This window comes from Patiria miniata, unplaced genomic scaffold, assembly GCF_015706575.1.
Source record: "Patiria miniata isolate m_02_andy unplaced genomic scaffold, ASM1570657v1 HiC_scaffold_19, whole genome shotgun sequence".
NCBI classification, from domain to species: Eukaryota; Metazoa; Echinodermata; class Asteroidea; order Valvatida; family Asterinidae; genus Patiria; species Patiria miniata.
The window spans coordinates 12,145,889-12,166,384 of NW_024037057.1; the positions used below are offsets into that span (position 1 = coordinate 12,145,889).

Genomic DNA, 20,496 nt, shown 5'->3' on the forward strand with positions numbered 1-20,496 from the left:
ATTTTTAAGGGATTTGTTATTTTTCAAGCTTTTGGTTTGTGTGTTGTGGAGGGAGGGAGGTGAGGGTCAAGGTACCAGATTTTGTTTGTATATCTTTTCATGTGATTGAACCGTTGCTGTGGCCACCTGACCAAAAATCGTGGTCTGATCAGTCAGTGGGCAGTGTTTTGTTACAGGATGGCAGGGTCCATTTTTTTTCTAGATTTCCTCGTTAACCCCTTAACGCCGGTACTGTTCGGCCATGAACAGCTGCACTTTGAGTGGAATGTGTACGTGCAGACATTGAGCTGTTGTCTATGAATGAATGTGTCTATGCAGCAGAAATGCGACTACAGCAGTACCCTGGCTTATCGGCTTTCATCGAGCTGCGTCTAAAGCTATCACCCGAAGTCAAGGGTTAAACACGTCTGTCATGTTTCCTTTGGTCTAACTAGATTAATAAGACTTGACATAGTCCTCCACTTATTCACCTTTTATTTGTCCACACCTGTAGAGATTGGCAACTGCGTGCAGCTGTCATCGTTAGACCTCCAGCACAATGAACTACTAGACTTGCCACAGTCCATCGGTAACCTCAGAGCTTTGAACAGACTGGGGTTAAGGTATGCTGTGAAGTATTCCCCTTTTGGATAGTGGTCATTCTATATAAAATTGTTGGTCAACTTGTCGTCCTGTCCATGTAACATCTGACATGTATAATTTTATAATATCTGATTCATTCCTTAACCCTAACCGAACACAACCCATCAAAGTTCAACAGCAGGTTTTGTTTCAATCTGTTGGGATAGGTACAGTACCCCTAAACAGATGGTCTTTTACACTGGGGTTGGCATACCTCCAGAATTTAAGTCCAACAGTGTGTGTGTACAATTTCCCATGTGGGTGTTGGAATTTGCCTGAATGGGTATGGTTTCTAGTAAATTAGGCTGGGGAGTTAGGGTTAACCCTAACGTACCTGAATCCATCAAAATCCAAACCCCTGTTTTGCAGGATTTCGGCGGATTCAGGATACCTCCATATTGAACAAATTGGGGGATTTTGATGGATCCATTATTGTAAGCCTAGCTGAACGTCATGATTTTGATGGATTCAGGATACCTCCATATCATGTATATAATATTGAGCAGTTGGGGGACTATGATAGATTCAGGATCTCAGTTTAACTCCTTGGCTATATTTGATGATATTTGCTGTTGGATTTTGGTGGATTCAGAATACCTCTTAGTAAAAATACCCAAGGAGTTAGGGTTAAAGCAGTAGCCTCGAAGAGTCATTATGAATAGCAAACTGTCTTCCAAACAAAAATGTCATATGAAGTCATTTTTAACCCAAACCCCTGGAGTGAGTTACTAGGAACCTTCCTCACTCTTGCAAAGTCCAAAACCATATGGCAAACTGATCATAAACTCTGATCATGTCAGTACGCCTGACCCCATGTAAAGCATGATCAGTTTCTAGTGCAGTATTCACTCCAACAGAATCAAGCCAAACATGCCGTTGGAATTTGAAGGGTTTGGGTGTCTAGGGTTAATGATACTTGCATGACAAAATACAAAATCTTTCGATTTTCAGATTTATTGATATTTGTAATCTTTGATTAATGATAAAATGGATCAATTTATAGATGGATCAATTTATAGATGTCGGAAAATTTTAAGGTAAGGGAACCAGTCTAGCTGGCCTGCACCCGTTCATGAACATGTAACCAATAGCAAACAAAATTTGGACTGGAAAAAAATGGTAAATTTGGAGCAGTAGTTGAAAAATAGTTGGGTTTTTCCAACGGTGGTCGGCCAGCCACCGTTGGAAATGTATATACAAATACCATTTTCTTGAAAATGACTTGACACTAGTTGCCATAATTTTACAGGATGCTTTAGACTGTCATTTACCAACATCCTAGTAAGGTATTTCGTAAAAACTCGGTAGTTTTATTTGTTGATGTTTGCAAATGTTTTATATTCACTTTAAACAGCTATAACTTGTCAGTGAAATGTCCGAATGAAATGCACCAAATAGTATTGTAAGGAGACTGTTATTCCTAATACCTGCAAACCCTCATTTCGACCTCTGCCCAGTTTTGTCTTATTTTTCCAGAACGCCTCGCATATCCTGAATATACAATGACTTTACTCCTAAGTATCCACAGTCTTAGCCTGTGTTATTTCAGTAATATTTTATGATTAACTTGAATTGCATCTCTCCACACAGGTACAACCAACTGACTGGTGTCCCTCAGTCGCTGAGTCAGTGCACAGAGCTGGAAGAACTGAACGTAGAAGGCAACAATATAGCAACATTACCGGTAAGGCCGGCACATAATATGAGCATAGGTTGAATACACCTGGGACATAATGATGTCATGTCTCATGTTTTGTTATTGGGTTTTTGTTGTGAAAGCTTGGTTGCTCTCGTCCCTGTTGTCTCCCAAATAAAAGTGCACATGTTAAAGCGTGACGAAGTTAAATGGCAGCATCGAGCTGTATACTCCCCAGGGAGCTGAGATGGTATTTGAAATGTTTCATTGGCCCAGTAAGCAGGGGTAATAATGATGAAACGCCTGGAGCACTAATATTGATACATGCGCTTCATAAATACAAACTCTTATATTACTAACAGGTCTAATAGGGCGACAGTTTGTTATTAAATTTGCTGTAATAGGGCGACACATAATGTGTCGCCCTATTATAAAAACTGTCATTGTTTTGCTAGGGGTTATTAGGGCTATAGGGTTTGGGCTAGGGTACATTTTGTGCATAAGTCTATGGAAGTGTCGCCCTATTGTGGTTTAAGTTTTAAAAATGTTGTGCACAAGTCTCTGGGAAAGTCTCCCTAATGACCCATTCCCGGTTATTATAATTATTATAATTATTATTTGGAAAAATAACTGGTTTTATTCTTCTAAAAATTAATGTGGCCTGACGTTGCGAACTTAGCAAGTTCTTCTTCAGAGGCTAAAACAGAAATGACAGAGGTACATACATTAACATGGGGGTGCACACAAACATGCAGGGCTGAAAGAAGAAACACAACAGGAGGATTAGGTGGGAAAGGTGTGGAAAGATGCAGGGAAGGGTGGATGAGAGAACAAAGAAACAAAGGGAGATGGCAAACCACAAGGGTTCTGGTATAAACAGGGGAGGGACCAGAAAGGGGAAGGATCAAAGGTTTTATTCTTGATTTTTTAGGTTTTATTCTTGATTTTTTAGGAGGGCCTCCTGTGCAGTCTTTGTAATCTCACCAGTTTGTGTTTATCGAGAAACAACTTCACCTCATACCCAGTCGGGGGACCACAGCAGTTTGCCACAGTCTATGTAAGTAGAACAAGGTCAACGGTTTACACAGAGAGTTACTGTGCAGAAACCAGCACTGTGGAGACCAGTCAAGCGTGACCAAACATGGTCACCGGTTTTAAATAGAAAGTCACTGCGCAGAAACCAGCACTGTGGAGAGCAGTCAAGCGTGACCTGACATGGTCACCGGTTTACACAGACAGTCACTGCGCAGAACCAGCTCTCTGGAGAGCAGTCAAGCGTGACCGAACATGGTCACCAGTTTACACAGAGAGTCACTGCGCAGAAACCAACACTGTGGAGAGCAGTCAAGCGTGACCGAACATGGTCAACGGTTTACCCAGAGAGTCACTGCGCAGAACCAGCACTGTGGAGAGCAGTCAAGCGTGACCGAACATGGTCAACGGTTTACACAGAGAGTCACTGCGCAGAAACCAACACTGTGGAGAGCAGTAAGCGTGACCATATCTGCGTGCGTAACCGTATCTGCGTGTCTTAACCGAAGTCTTGTTATACCGAAGCTCATATAAAGCAGAAGACTCAGAGGGTTAAAGTATGAAACATGATGTTTGTTTGTTTATTTGCAGTCAATAAACATGGAGCACAACCAGATCAACAAGATTCCGTTTGGCATCTTCAGTTGCGCTCGCTACGTCACCAAACTCAACATGAAAGACAACAAGCTAATGGCTCTGCCACTGGGTAAGTTTCCCCGCAATTCTCACCTTTTGAGCATTTATGAAACGAGTCTAATAAAGCCGCCCTTGGGTCTACCTTGTCACGACACAGAACAGTCGGCAACTGACTTTTCAAGATCAAGCTGTGCTTGAGCTACGGCCGTCGGGAACAAATTAGTCACCATTTTTTGGCAACCAGTAACTGCGATGATATTAATATGATCGGCATCAGTCGGCGCTAAAAAAATCAAGTCGCAAGAGTAACAAAAATTCAACTTCTGTGACATGTGCCGGACAGGCGGGCATCAATCGCAGTGTACCTGTGTGAAGTTACGACGTCATACGCACATCCGGATCACCTTATTTCATTGTGTAACCAATCAGCGTGCGGCAAAAATGGTTGAATGAGCAGCTGGGCCGTGGAAGGTTGTTCGAATGTTAACAACGCGCCGTACCTGCCATTGTTAAAGAAGTCACATGAATGTCCATGTCATGACCTCATGAGCATGTTTTGCGATTATTTTATGTCAAGAGTCCGCGTGTTCCTTGAAAATTTCACAGTTTCTCGGTTTTGTGACCTGAGCATTATTTTCTGCTTGATGCTCTTGGGTCAGTCGTGGCGCCAGAAAAACGCAAGTCAACCTGAGGATGGATTTAGGACTTTTTTCCCCACATTGTGTTTATCATTACACTTTGTACATAGTTCTGAGCAAACACTTCCTTCATTGATCGATGTTCTAACTCGTTAGGAATGTTAAAGTGGCTGGCGATGGACTTGAATACAACACTGCCAACTGTTACTTGGAGCTGAGTGCATTTGCTAATATTTTCATGTTTTATTGCAGATGTTGGGAGTTGGACCACCATGGTTGAGCTGAATCTAGGAACCAATCAATTAACCAAATTACCAGAGGATATCCAGTTCCTGACGTCACTGGAAGTACTCATACTCAGTAACAACTTCCTCAAGGTAAACTTCTTAACCCTGCGATCTGGAGGTGGTTGCTGATTTGAATGCACCCTTTTGGGCTTACACAAGATAATTGAAACGAGACTTATGTTTGTGGACAAACACAGGGAGGTTTCGGCAACTTTCTTTTGGTGACATGAGACATGTAACATTTTTCAACCTGCCGCTAGAGGGGGCTCTAACATTTTATGACGTCACTGATAATATTTTTTTGTGAAGTACAACCTAGCCAGCACTGACATCATTGAAAGAAAGTTGACATGTTTTTCCACTATCAAATTATGAGGCACTTCCAGTTTGAATCAGAAGGAAGGGTCACGTGATTTAGCACACATGAGATCCAATGAAGTTTGCCGAAACAGCCAAATATTGTTTGAAAATAGAACATAAACTTCACATAACTACAGTGTACATGTTTACTTAGAAAAGAAATGTTTCCATGTAATTATCAAGCAAAAGAATTTTAGTCCTGAATGTCATTCTAGTCGCACTTAATTCTTTTGAAAAAATTACTTCAAATGATTGAGCACTAGGATCACCATGTGTGAAAATCTGCATGGGACCTGATATCACAAAATGAATTGTCACTGTTGTAGGGGTGTAGGGCTGTGCATCGGAACTGGGTACTGGAGTACCCGGCCGCAGATGTCAGGAACCGGTTCCAGATTATGGAATGGAGTACCCGTAACGAACTTTACAAATTACTTAGTAACTTCTAAGACAATGATAAAAAAAAGAAGATTTGAACGTCATTTGTGGAGAAGTTTCAAAATGAAAACCAGGCTAAATGGAAAAACAAAGAAGATTCACGTTGATGATGCTTGTGAGAATGCAACTGAAAGCCACATGCAGTCCTATTGAGCTCACTGTACACACTTGTATCTTGCTGTATGGATGCACCGATGTGGTAGTAGTATCGTGCGGACTGTTATGGACAATCTGTACAGCAACTTCTGGTATTTAAATTTGGGGTCGGTTTCTTTAACAGGTGTCCGGGTGTTTTTTTTTTTCGGGTACCAGATTCTCGTACTAACTGTAAATGCACACACCTAAACTGTTGCACTGTGTCCCTAAACTGTTGCACTGTGTTGCATTTGTCAGGTTTACGTCTATCAAATTGGCTTTAAGCTTCCAAACCAAGCTTTAGCCAAACTGAGTTTTGTATTTCAGTAATGCAATTGTCTCTGTTTCATTTGTTCCCCTGATAGAAACTTCCTCGTGGTATCGGCAGTCTGACAAAGCTGAGGGTCTTGGATCTGGAAGAAAATAAACTGGAATCACTGCCCTCTGAGATAGGTGAGAGAAGACAGGAATCATATTTAATAACCATTCATGGGCGACGTGAGGGGGGGGGGGGGCAAGGGGGCACTTGCCGCACCCCTGTAGAAGCCCCCCCCCCCCCCCCCACCCCAAAAAAAGGAGAAAAAAAGAAAGAAAAAGAGGCGCGAAATCATATTGTTGTTCATTTCATGGGGGGGGGGGGGCAAATGTCCCTGCCCACCCTCGAAAATATGATCAATAGGGAAAATGCTGGAAAATATAGGGATTTTGGGGGAATATGGGCTTTGCCCCCCTCTAAAAAAAATCCTGGCGATCCCATGCCACCATTTGTTTTTAGCTGCATCTGAGCAGCTCGACAAGTAGTTAAGTCTCTCGGTTGGTTAGTTGGTTGGTTGGTAACACACTTCACTACATGGTTGGTTTTTTTAGGGCAATCAATCACCTTGTCCAACAAGAGTGCCTCGGGTTCATGGCACTGAATTGCGACAGTTGCATCGGTCTCCACTGACCAGCTATTAATTTATTTCAGTTGTGGAAATAGAGTCATTTGAGTCAAGAACTAAATATTTGAACTAAAAAAAACTTCGCATTTGGACTTGCGCTGTTCTGCACACAAATTTGGTTTTCCACAAGAACCTAGTATGCAGATATAGAACGCTCCATGCACCAACTGACATTCAACCAATAGGATCCTCTATTTCAATCCACAGTCACAAGCCAGTCAATCCTACTTTTTGTTGGTTGGGAGTTTTCGAAAATCGACAATTAGTTTTGAGTTTTGGACCCTTTACAAGAAAGTCATTTAGGGTCAATATCTCCTGTTAATTAACATGTATTTCATGTTTTTGTTAATGTCTAGGTAATTTGAAGGAACTTCAAAAATTAGTGGTGCAATCAAATCAACTCGTGAACTTGCCAAGGGGGATAGGGTGAGTGTGTTTATATTAACCATTTGCACCTGTAATATATATTATTACATTGTATTACATTGTACAGTGCTACATTGTATTACATTGTATGACATTGTATGACATTGTATGACATTGTATTAAATTGTATTACATTGTATTACATTGTACTATATTGTATTACATTGTACTACATTGTATTACATTGTACTGCATTGTATTACATTGTGATGCATTGTATTGTACTACAGTGTATTACGTTGTACTACATTGTATTACATTGTACTACATTGTACTACAGTGTATGACACTGTACTACATTGTATGACATTGTACTGCATTGTATTACATTGTGTTACATTGTATTACATTGTATTACATTGTATTACATTGTCTTTATTCTCTGATGAATCAAATAAACCATCTGAGTGCTCTTGCAGTTTTGGCCTGTAAAAGGGTAACAGACTTTGCAGCAATAATTTAGCATCGATGTATGTGTATAAATGTTTTCACAAACAGAAAACATAATTTTTTTGGTATGGAAACATTCGCCCTTATTATGACCGGGTTACAGCGATGAAAGGTTATGAAAGTACAGCTACGTCAACCTGATGACTCCCCTTAACCTTAATCTTAGTGATTAAAAAAAACCACTGAGTACGATTTCAAAACTGCATTCTGTTAACTCTCTGTTTTCTGGTGAAGCGGAAAATAAGTGGCCCTACATACAATGTAATCTAGCCATAGATGTACATGATGATTACTGGATCAAAATTGCCCACCCTTTTTCATTATAGGCGGTTGACCAACTTGACCAATCTTGGTGTTGGAGAAAACAACCTGAACTCTCTGCCAGAGGAGATAGGTGAGTCAGGGAACTAGACTGGCGTTGTTCAGTATTCTCTCTGGTACATGTTGTAACAGGCTTTTCTGCTAAGTTTTGTGGACAGACCTTCATCTTTATTCTTATGCGTAAGGCGTTCTTGGAAAATGAGATGGAACTGGGCACAGGCTAGAGTACAGAAAAATGAAAAAAAAAAAATGGGGGTAACTTTTTCTTGATTGTTCAGATTTATTGATATTTGTAATCTTTGATTTGGCTGCTTTACATATTTTAAAGAAGTAATATAAAACTGTGGAATAAAAGTGTTTTTTAAGGAAAAACAATTGGCATATCTTTCATTTGCACGACTACAAATCTTTAAAGGCTTTTTTCTCCATAACGTGTCACAGGGGTGTGAAATCTCCGCTTTAAAGCTGATTTAAGCTTTTTTGTGTGTTGGATTTCAGCTTTTTTCAGCTTTTTCCCTCACTTGCTGTGTACAGAAGTATAGGATATTTCCAAAGTTCAGCTTTCTTACACCTTTTTCAGCTGTTTTCAGCTATTTTATTCAGTGGTCACCCACACCCCTGGTGTCAATGGAATGTCCGATGGAAGTATGATGAGCAGTTTTATAAGGAGAATGTTATTCTCTTCCATAATACCCACAAACCCTCATTTTGACCTCTACCAAACTCTGTCTCAATTTTGTCAAAACGCCTCACATTTGTTTTCCATTATTTTAAAACGCAGTGTACAAAGTCTATTGATCATGAAACTTAGTTGGTACATTGAACATGTCCACAGAACATGTTTGCCAAGATACAAAGTGTTGTCATGGTAACATCATACATTATTGTTGTAAATGTATAAAAACATTATATATTTTTTGAATTGCAAAATTTGTCCTGAGAAATTTAATCAACTTCAGACTATAAATATTCAAGAACTATTGATTAAAAATGTGTAAAAATATGTAATAAAAAAAAGCGCTTTGTGCTGTGCTTCTGCAGGAACATTGGAGCTACTGGAGCAGTTGTACCTAAATGACAACCCCAAACTGAACGCACTGCCCTACGAGTTAGCTCTGTGCACCTCGCTACAGATAATGAGCATTGAGAACTGTCCTCTGGCTAACATACCTCCAGAGGTGACCGCAGGTGGACCATCATTGGTCATTCATGTAAGTTTTCTGCCCCTGGACTGTGTCAATATCCATTAGGGACCCTGACCATTCAGCCCCCGTATGAAAAGGGCCCCCCGGTAAGCTCGTCCCCTCCCAAGAAGTCATTTCGCACCGTCCCAGCTACCGGCCCAGGAGCTGATCCGGTTGCTAATCAGGAACTCCTCTATCCTGGGGTCTAATGTTTGCAAGTATTGACACATGTAATATACATGTATCCCAGAAGAAACCCGCTTGTGGTTTTCATCTCTCAGCGCGAAACAATAGAACACTTTCGTCGGCACAGATCAAAACCCCGCCATGCGGTTTCGCGCACAATGGGACCGTAAATTGCCAAGGCGTTTGGAAGGATTTTATCATTAATCTGGTAAGTCTGCTATTCTGCTCTGGAGGTTCTCTGAAGGGCAATAAATTGATGCGCCTGACTGACTTCAAAACTTCTGGTCAGACAGGACCATGTACCGGGCGAAACTGGGCTTAAGACCGGACTGGCTCTGGACCAGCGAGGTACCGGTACCGGGGGGCCCTTTTCATACCAGGGCTGAATGGTCACGGTCCCTTATGTGTTTAACAATTCGTCGTGTTTTTTCCACACTGGCGAACAGGTTGCATCGCGCCTTTATCATACTGGCGAACATGTATACAAAGTTGTATACATGTTCGCTGGTATGGAAAATGTGCGGTGCAACCTGTTCGCCAGTATGGAAAAAAACGCGAGGAATTGTGACCTACCGAGGCTAAATAAGCAATGTTCCCCAAGACCTTGTTTTGAGTAATCAGCGCCCGAAGTTGGAAAAATCATGGCAAAATCGATTTGTATTTTTTTTTTTTTTTTTTTGGAGCAGCCAAAGTGTTGAAGATCAGACTCCGCATTGTGGTTGGGAAAAAAAAATCCCAAAAGTGGAAAAGGTGTGTTTGTGTGAAGATTTTTTGAGAAATGTCAGTAATTTTTTTCTCAACAACAAGAAGTGACCCAAATTCGCTGTGAAATCTCAAGAGAATCCATTCAGTGGCATACCTTTGAACTGGGTGTGTATTGACCAGTTCTAATGTGACACATAACTTGATGCCTTTGAAACAAGTTCACCTAAATTATTTTTGTGTTTCTGTTTCATTTACAGTTCCTAAAGATGCAAGGACCTTACCGTAACATGGTTAACACTTGAGACTCGTCCAGGTTCAGGGGCCACAGTGTCACATGTAAGCCACAGTGTCACATGTAAGCCATTGAGATAATGTTAATGCATGTTCAGGGGCCTCCCTACAACTTTTACAACCCACCTGTGGCATTTTACTCTCACATCACAAAGACATGGATAACTGTGTTGCATCTGCAGTTTTTGCACTGAGGCGCTCCATGGAGACTCTATTTGTACATATTCCAGGGCCAGGATGTTGAGTGGGTATTAAAAAAAAAATCGCCAAAATGTACAGATTTTTTTGTACAGAAAGCAGAGCATCAATGTGTGTGTCTGTAATGAGTTGATTACTGTCAGAATGTCTGTAATGTACGTCTGTTATAGATTACGTTCATAAAACCAGGGCCCAAACTCATGGTGGGATTAAGCACACGATTTTCTCTTCGTAACAACCTTTGTCAATTTAATACAGAGAAAGCAAAACAGTTAGCATACAAAAAGATACGCTAAGCCTGGTACGAAATGGTTATTTAAATTCGTGCCATAACAATAGAAATACCGCAAACCCATAAGCACATTGTACTACATTGTATTAAACTGTGTTTATTCACTAAAGAATCCATATAACCAACATGAGGTGAACACTCCTCTTAAGACCAACCCGACCAACCATATAGGCCACTCGGGTTGGGACACACCATTTTGGAGGGTTTGCTCTGGGGGATTAAGACTCTTAACCACACTTATCCTATAATTGGTTCCATAAAGGAGTGACAGTCACTATGCCTGAGAGATTTCAAGCCTATTATTTCGTTGCTAAATTCAATCTAAAAGTATTATCATGATGATGTACCTGAAATGTTGACTTGTTTTATATGTTGAACTGTGAGAATCGGTGAATAAATGGCCGAGAAGGATCTTTTACTGCTATGCCAGCATAAACCACAATCACCAGAAAGTATAGTTCCAGAAAGCAGTGTGGCTAATAGGTGGTAGTTCATTTAACCACAAGCGATTATCTCGCTGGGACTGCTCCCCACGGGCTCCCAACAGAGGTCCAAAATGGTGTGTGAAACTAGCCACTTTCTTAAGAGGGCCGTTTTCGTCATGAAGGAGTGCTTGGGGGGTTTCAGGCCCTAGAGTGGCTATAAGGCAGGGTGGATTTGGTCGCTACAGTGACTAAAGGGTTAAATTGGTGACACAACAATAGACATCTTCATGCACGAGCAGCCGTAACCGCAAATCCGTGTTGTAAAATAGTGCTTAACTCATAATACCTGTTCTTCTATGTTATTACCTGACGTTAATTTACTGATTAACCATTCTGCCATTTAAACAGTCACAGACAGTCAAAATTCACTTCCATCCACTTTTAAAGCTATAGTCCATCATTTGTAATTAGTGCATTTTGTTCGTTTGAAGCAACAAAAGTGTTCAAAATCTAATGAAGGATACTGAACAACTTACTTGATGAAGTTTCAGCTCGGCTTCAGCTTCATATTCCGAGAAAAACAGCATTCTAGGATCTCAATTTCAAATCAAAAGTTGCTAAATCATGTTTCGAATTGTTTTGAATTGCAGCTTTACGCGATGTCGCGCACCGATCCGACGAATTATAGCAACCGCGCGCGCCTGTGCGTCGTTCCAATGCTTGTGAGCGCTGCGCCGAATAACAAAACGAACAACTAATTTAAAGTTTCCTAAGGTGCTTCTTAAGAAGCACCATTGGAAATGCCTTCTTTCGTTGTTTTCTTTAAAATGAGAGCTTGCCAGGAAGGATCATTTCACAGGGAGTTTAGTCCCCTTACTATCTTTCAACCAGTATGTTTTTCAACAATAATTACGCCAGTTACTTTTTTGGATAGCTGCAAATGATGGACTCGGGCTTTAACAAAGGCTAGTCACCAGCAGTCAGATCATGTGTCAAGCAAGCACTGTGACTAGTCAAACATGGTCAACAGACAAAGCAGGCAAGTTGTGGTCACAGCTGTTTTATCACTCGCCCAGAGTCGAAGCATAGCTGTATCAAGTTACTTAAACAGTCCCAGCCACTGCTTTGTGTAGGCTGGGAGTTCTTAACTGTGGAAAACAGTCACTTGTTTTGACAGAAAGGATCGGCACCAAATGTATGTTTGCAGAGGAGGGTTACTACGTAAAACCTTAGAGTGTTCGGGCAGTTTTAAGCACTACAGGGAGTAATAGGCAGGGGCAGTTAGTTGCAGTGACTATTGGGTTAAGGTTAGCACGATTTTCTGCTATTGTTAACACAACGTTACTGCTAACTGCTACGCAGCGCCATGCAATTTGGCCCGGTGCTTTGCTGCCGAGCTCTTATAGTGCGAAGTCGTCATTTCTGGTCTGTTATGATTTGAGAATGGGCATACCTTGTTTTCTAAAGCTACAGGTTCACTACCCAGCAGGTCATGTACTACCATAGTTTATACACCAACAATTCGCCATGTATCGCTTATAAGTTATATTGTTGAACCACTGTTGTAGTACAGTTCATGTAATTTATAAGCATTGGACCCCAGCTCAACATGTATGTTCCTTCAATTTATCCCATATAAGCATGTGTATGTAATACAGTGTGTTACATATTGTATTACATTTTATTACATTGTATTTACATTGTGTTACATTGTGTTACATGTAACTCCCTGATGAATCCATAGCTCCATACAGTGCTGGGGTAGTTTTGGGCAGTGTAGAGAGTAACAAGCATTATACATGTACATCGCATGACATGTTGGCCGGTAATTTTTTTTGCTCAGCAATTCTTCTCAATAGCCCTAACCCCCTAGCACTGCCTAGGGTATTTTGCCTAGAAACCCTGCTGAATGCAGCAACATGCAACACTTGTCAAAATGACAAGCCTGCTCAGTGTAGCAAGATCAAAAATCTCAAGGCAAAACTCCCTCATCAAGAGTCTGTGTGGTCACCAATTGCAGCAGGATACAACTGTGAGATGGGACTAGCTATCATTGTTTCAGAATTGACCATTAATACACTAGTGTTGATGGCTCAATGCAGCAAGGTCCCACAGACTTTTTACATCTGATGCACTGTGTTGGGCTGGGAGGGTCACCATTAATGTTCTTACCCTTAACAGCAGAAGCTGTTTCATACACAGATGTCTGATTATATGCAATTTATGTAGCTCAGAAACAAGACTTAGCAAGTCTAGTAAGGCCGGATGTAGCCCGTTCATTCGTATTACAGGTTAATCCTATAGGATAGCACTGCCCAGCTCACATGTAACTGCTTGTCAACCAGTCAGTCAAATGTTTTCAAGTACAAACTTTTTCAATATTTTAATTGCACATGCGAACAATGATGTGGGTCGTGGGTCATTCGGGATAATATAAATGCTCATCGAAGGCACATGAACACGCCGGGAGACAGGCGCATGAAATTTTTTGTTCAGCAATTTTAAGCTGAATGACCTTTGACCTGGACTAATTCATCGAGATACCAAACTGGGGTATTCCTACATGTAGTCTTGCATATCAACTTCTGCTTATGAATATGTACTAGCTTTGTTTGCTTTTACATTTGTGCTTAAAAGTCAGACATAATAAAAATGTTGGGACAAATGAGTATCAAGTTGGCAGACAGAAATGAGCAACACGTTGCAGACATTTAAGGTGTTTTTAATAGCTGAGCTTTAGTCTTGTATCAAGATGTTCTATGTGTATACTTATCTATTTTATTACTGTTTAATAACACAGACACTGTCACATACAGGAATCATCGTATCAGGATAATTTTAGTCAGATTGGAAAGCAATACATTCTGTGTTGGCACTTTGCGGTCTTTTTTTTTGGGGGGGGGAGGGGCAACGAAAAGAATCCATATCTGACATCTTGAAATGGTCTGGGAAAGTTTGATAAGGAATCCTTGCACAAGTTTTGGTTGTCATACGCATAGTGTGAACATAGCGTCATTATGTTGTACGTCATCAGTGGTACCTGGTGCACCACAGGCACACCGAGATTTTGGCTTTTACAAATTTATACCTGGTGATCATGAGTATTGTTCATTTTGTTTTCCTTTCTAGTGTAAACATAAACACTGCCCCCCCCCCCCAAAAAAAAATCCACACTCATTGGAGGGCCATAATTTTGAATCTGATCCTCTTATGATGACGTCAATTGTATACACCTTTGAGGAATTTTGTCAGCTACGTTTTGATATGCCATTTGCTACCAATGACTGTGTATCATCCAAGATTGACAATGGTTTATGAAAAACGATGCAGTTTGAAAAGTTGCAATTTAAGAGATGAACAAGGAGAAATTGCGAGGGCAAACACACATGCCTGTAATTCATTGGCCCCTGTCGACTGCACAGTGCCCGAACAAAGCGCGGGTTATTACATTTTCATGCATTTAGCACGGTGCGATTGATATTCCCTCCCTGTCATTCGTTTCAGGCAGTGTCACATTGTCATGCAGCAATTTTCACTCGACTCGCAAGCTCTTAAAATTTGCAGCTTTTGAAACTGCATCATTTTTCATAAACCATTGTCAGTGTTGGTGGATATGCAATCTTTGGTAGCAAACGGGGTATCAAAATGTTGCTAACAACATTCCCCCGAGGTATTTATCAATGACATTATTATCAGACGATCAGATTCAAAATTGTGACTCCTCCAATGAGTGTGGACTTTCTGTTTTTGGGGTGGTTCATACACATACCATATAAACTAATTTCTTTGATAAGTTATTAACCCCTTAAGGACGGGGTGTAATGGGGACATTCCTCCACACATAGAGCAAGTGGCCCGCATGACTGCACAGCCTTTGTGTGGTAGCGGGACTGCATAAAAGCAGCAGCTGTGGGAACTACCCACTAGCCGTGTCACGGCATACCACAGCTGGCAACTGCATTCCAATGAAGATCAGCGGCCGCGGCCATGACCGCTTCCCGTCCTTAAGGGGTTAAGGAGATCAAACTAGTTGTGATGAGAATCGGACCCAATAGGCCTTATTCATAAGCACATGAGGGCGCTATGACGATGCTATATTGGGGAGCTAATTAACCAACACCTTTTTTTTTTGCTATTCAGCGAGCTACACCTCAAACATTAGTTTTTGTCAGTTTTCAACCCTACTAATCCTCCTAAATCCTCTAGGCGTTTTTGAAGGATTTTGGAAGATTTTGGAGGATTGAGGCTGAATGGCAAAAAAAAATATGTTGGCTGATTTTGGAGGATGCATTGTGTCGAGTTTGTAGACTGTACCCAGCATTGTTGATGATAAGTAATGCATAATTGAGCACTGCATTATGCTCGACATCATCCGCACTGAATGTCATCGGCACTACCTCAACCATTGAACAGTGATTGTTGGAGAATTTTAAAGGATTAAGGCAATGGTCACCATTCCACTGAACAAATTTAAGAGTGAATGGATAGTTTTGGAGGATTGAGGCTGAATCCAATTTACATGTTGGAAATTGGAGGCTCTGACAAAATTGAGGATGGTTCCTAGCCAAAAAGGCCTATGGGGTTAGGGTTGTTATCGTGATTTAAGTTACCTTAGCTTACAAAACTGATTAAATAAATGGTGATTTTCTTGTGGTACCCTGAAAATGACTTCGAAACTGTGCCCTCTTTTGTTCGAAGAAATTTGGCCTATTGCAAATAAGAGTTCCGGTGTCGTATGGAAAACAGACTCCTGTGAAAATCGTATTCAAACGACATTTTTATTCAAATACAAAAGTTGTGGTCAGTTCCATTGGTAATTGTCATAAGCGTACAATTTGCTCAGACTTTTATATTGGATATTAAGTCGGTGATTCCGTTTGTCATTTGTAGAAATGTTAGGTAAAAGTTCACAAATAAACCTAAGTAGCAACTAGCTTCCTAACCCAAGTTTAAGTGTATTTATGCAGAAGTATAGATGCTCATGAATAAGGGATATTCCTGCGATTAACCCTTACTCTCTGAGGGTAGTTTACTGCATGTCAGTTGGTTATGCCAATGCCCTCCAGTTGCAGTTAATTGGCAGATAGTTTGTCTTAACAGTGAAGGCTCCAATTGGCAGGAGTTGGAGGCCCTGGAGGGTGCCTGATACTGACCAGCTGGGGGCACTCACTTTGTTATTAGAGGACTCTCATTGTTCTCTGTGGCATGTATTGGAGTGCCTGTCCAGTTACCCTTGAAATGACATGGCAGATATTGGAGGGCCGTGCAAAAAACATATGCCATTTTCTTAAGGCACATAATGGCATGCGTTGGAGGGTCCAGTTGGGTAAGGGTTAATGTGCATTTTCTGGTGTGTCATGGCTCCCAGATATCGTCTACAGCTTATCCTTAATGACTGAAAACAAAGGTTTGCCTGGGATAACAATAACACCGAGGACCTGAGTTGAGTCTGTGGAATTTGCCTTTACCTTAGGGGACCGTGGTAAGAGTGCACACAATCATTTACGACTGAGGACTAGGAACAAAGGGTTGCCTGAGACAATAAAACCGAGGACCTAATGTTTAATCCACTGGAATTTTTGTGTGTACGAACCTTTTAGATGACTGGTGTGTGTACATGTAATCATTGATGTCTGAGGACTTGAAACAAAGGGTTGCCTGAGATAGCAATAACACCGATGAACTGAGCCGTTGTCCTCAGAATTTGCCTTGTACAACCCTTAGGGGACTGTGGCTAGAGTGTACATGTTATCATTTATGTCTGAGGACTTGAAACAAAGGGTTGCCTGAGATAACAATAACGCTGAGGACCTGAGCCGTAGTCCTCGGGGTTTTCCATGTACGAACATTTTAGGGGACTGTGGTGTATACACGTGATCCTTAAAGTCTGAGGACTTGGAACAAAGGGTTACCTGTGACGAGAACACCGCGCGAGGTCCTAAGACCAATTCATTGATAATTATCGTATACAAAACTTTTGGGACATGTGGCTGGTGTGCACAGGTTGTCCTTTACGACTGAGGGGTTGCTCGAGATAATAAACCGAGGAACTGAGCCGAAGTCCCTGGTACCGTTCGTGTACAAACCTTTTGGGACATGTGGATGGTGTGAACAGGTTATGCTTTACGACTTAAGACTTTGAACAAAATGTTACCCGAGATAATAACTCAAAGACTCTTAGGTCCATGGTAGATTTCGTCGTCAACGTACCACTTTCCAGACCTGTATGCATGGAAGCCTGGTTATCTAAAATACATGTAGTTCTGTGGGCCGACGTCCGAAAGAAACCATCCATACAAATGAACAATTTTACAACTCTTATATTGAATATCATCTATACTTTTTGGTCTGTGCATGGAACTGCACAATATGGATATTGCGTCAATAATGTGCGAGCCCACGATGTTTTCTCCAATGTTTCTGTAGGTATCAGTAGCGTACTTGTCATTTTGTATGAGTTGTTTGTTAGCAAGAAGTACACTCTGTACTTGTATATTTGCTTGTGTATTTTGTATGCAGTTACTGATAACTTCTTATAACAATCACCTGTTGGAAGCCCCTCTTATTTTGCCACGAACTTATTAAAGTCACGTCCGTGAAGCTGCTCCAAGAAACCAAACGACCGATTCATAAGCCCGGCCCATGTTGTGTTGACCAATCACAGTCGTGTTTTATGTCCGCCATAATGATCTGTGTGAGTGGAACTTGCAGTATCCGGTTCGTAAGTGTGACGTCATTTTAACTTAAACCACGCCCTCTGCACGCAGAGTAACAATGGAACCCGAGGTAGTACATAGTGGCCAGTTCAGCCAATGGACGCTAGTAATCAGTGGTGCGTGCGCGTGTATGAAGCAGTCACGAACCCTATTGGCATCGGAGAGGCGCACGCGTGTAGTGGGCGGGATTTAATGGATGGATGGATACTTCTTAGATATGGTTTTAATACAATTTGGTCTTAAAAAAGCAACTGGTAGACCGGCCAGAAGCCACTATAAAAACACTGCCTTTACATAATTATGAAGGCTTTTGTGTGTATGTATTGAAACGGATGTGTTGAAACTTCATTCGCTTTGCATTGATTCGTTTCAACGTTCTGTGTTCTTTCAGCAAAACAAAAACAAATCACATAGGGATGTGTGTAAATTCTTTTCGTTTTGCTGAAAGAACGCTCATCTTTTGTGTGATCCGTGGACAGAACCTTAAAACGGTGGTTGTGTTTCAAATTCCGTAATTTGAAAAGTACATAAGTGATTTGAATGATTCTTGTACTAAAAGAAAGCTTATGAATTGGGCTTTCATATCCTAGATTTTGAAAGTGCTACATGCAGAACTTCAATAAAACAATAGTCCCGACATTTGGGTTGCGGGTTTTTGTTTTTTTACTCATGCACCCTGTATAAGAGCTACACTCACCCGCATTTTTTTTTTACAAAGAGAGTGTTACCAGCTAATTCTAATGAATGTCCAACTATAAAGACAGTGTCACCAGCTGATTCTAATGAATATTCAACTCTGAGAAGAAGAAATGCGCCCTTTCGTGACAAACATCAATGTGGCAGAAACCCAAAGTAAACATTTGTGTGCATGTACTATGTCAGCTCAGCTATTGGTGTCAGTTGTAAACATTGTAGTTCTTTGTCATGATATCTTGATAAATCTCTAAATGACGCAGTGGATGGAGTGTAAAATATAGTAACATTTATAACAGATATTTGTAAATTTGTATCAGCTTTTAGAGCTTTGTTTTTTTCTACAAAAGGCTGTGATTTTGTACATGGGAATCATGTTAAATATGTTAAGGGTTTAACAAACATGGACATGTTTTTTTGGTGCTTTATTAAAGGAGTAGATATGGAACGGTGACGTAGAATGTAAACAAAAGTATATTAAAAAAAAAAATACCGCTAGTGTACTACTAACGTTATTGTGTTTGGAGCAAATAAATAATTTATGGATCCCTTAATCCATCAAAATGGAGAAGTCAAGGACTGGTTCTTTCATGCATTTAAACGTTCGTTCTCTGCATAATGAACACTTTTGGTCCCTAACGCGCAAAAGCTCTGTGTGTGTCCTTTCTCTATGGTGTGTGAGTGCCAACATACAGACTGTACGTATACAGTTGACCTGCAATACAATCATGTACATGCATGCTGGTAAACTGGGGTGGGCGGAATTTGGATTGCCCCATGTAATAGGGGAGAACGAAGACTGTCGATGTTTAGGCCACAAAAAAAAGTCTCCGGTTTCTGGTATGGAGCTTGCCCAAAAAGTGGTGCGGCGACGCGGCTTTTTTTTTTTTTTTTACCTGATTGTTGGCGAGCTGCGAAGCAGATGCGAGCCTATGTAATACCAATTTCCGTCCGTCTGTCCGTCCGGCCGTCCACGTTCAGATAAAAATGTTGAAGTTTTTGGTTCTAGTTAACTTGGGGAAAAAAATTAAATGCAGTTGTCATGTATCATCTCTAAAACTTCAGTTAGGTTCATATCATTGCAGTAAATTTTATTAATTTAATTCAAGGAAATGTTAATGTTTTTAATTGTTACTTGTACATGTATACTGGTATAACATGTACGTGTGTGTATACCGGTATAACATGTACGTGTACACTATGCATTTTGGGAATGTGCATGAGCTTCTGGTTTGATCTTTTAGTTTATGGGGTTGGAGTAAGGATGGGGTAGGGGAGGGTGGGGTGGGGTGGGTTGGGGGATAGGGTTGGAGTTAGGGTTTGTGTGAGTAGGATGAGTAGGGGAGCTAGGATGGGTGGGGCGGGGTGGGTTGGGGTGGGGTGGAGAGAGGGGTTGGAATACTGGGTTTGGGTGGGGTGGGGACTTGTAGGGGTGGGGTGGGATCAGGTAGGGAGAGACAGGTAGGGAGAGGATGGGCATGGATGTAGGGGTTGGGTTAGGAGGGGGTTGGGCAGGGGGCAGGATATAGGATCGGAGTAGGGGTTGGGTTGGGGATGGGTAGGGATGGGTAGGGATGGGTTGTTGTAGGGGTTGGATAAGGGGAGGGGGCAGTATATAGGGATCAGAGTAGGGGTTGCATGGGGTCAGGTGGGGATGTATGGGTGGGGGAATGGGGTCGGCGGGATATTGGAATTCAAGTAAGGGTTAGGGTGGCGATGTGTAGGGTGGGTAAGGACAGATAGTGGAAGATAGGGTAGGTAGGTGTAGGGGGTTGGGGTAGGGGAGGGTACGGGTCAGGGGAGGGGGAAGGAGATAGGGATTGGAGTTTGGGTGGGGTTGGGATGTGAAGGTGATAGGGTGGGGATGGTTAGGGGAGGATGGGAT

At 41.4% G+C, this 20,496-nt stretch overlaps 1 protein-coding gene across 1 annotated transcript; it reads left to right on the forward strand.

The window, feature by feature from the left end:
• Nucleotides 1-493: 493 nt before the first annotated feature.
• LOC119725815 (leucine-rich repeat protein SHOC-2-like) lies at nucleotides 494-11,413 on the forward strand (the record flags this gene model as incomplete). The annotated part of the gene is given in 10 exon segments (XM_038197399.1): nucleotides 494-602; nucleotides 2,212-2,305; nucleotides 3,210-3,314; nucleotides 3,881-3,995; nucleotides 4,816-4,940; nucleotides 6,149-6,236; nucleotides 7,081-7,150; nucleotides 7,927-7,994; nucleotides 8,963-9,132; nucleotides 10,254-11,413. Coding segments are annotated over 10 exon segments (989 nt in total), but the record flags the coding sequence as incomplete, so codon positions are not given.
• Between the last annotated feature and the right edge of the window lie 9,083 nt (nucleotides 11,414-20,496).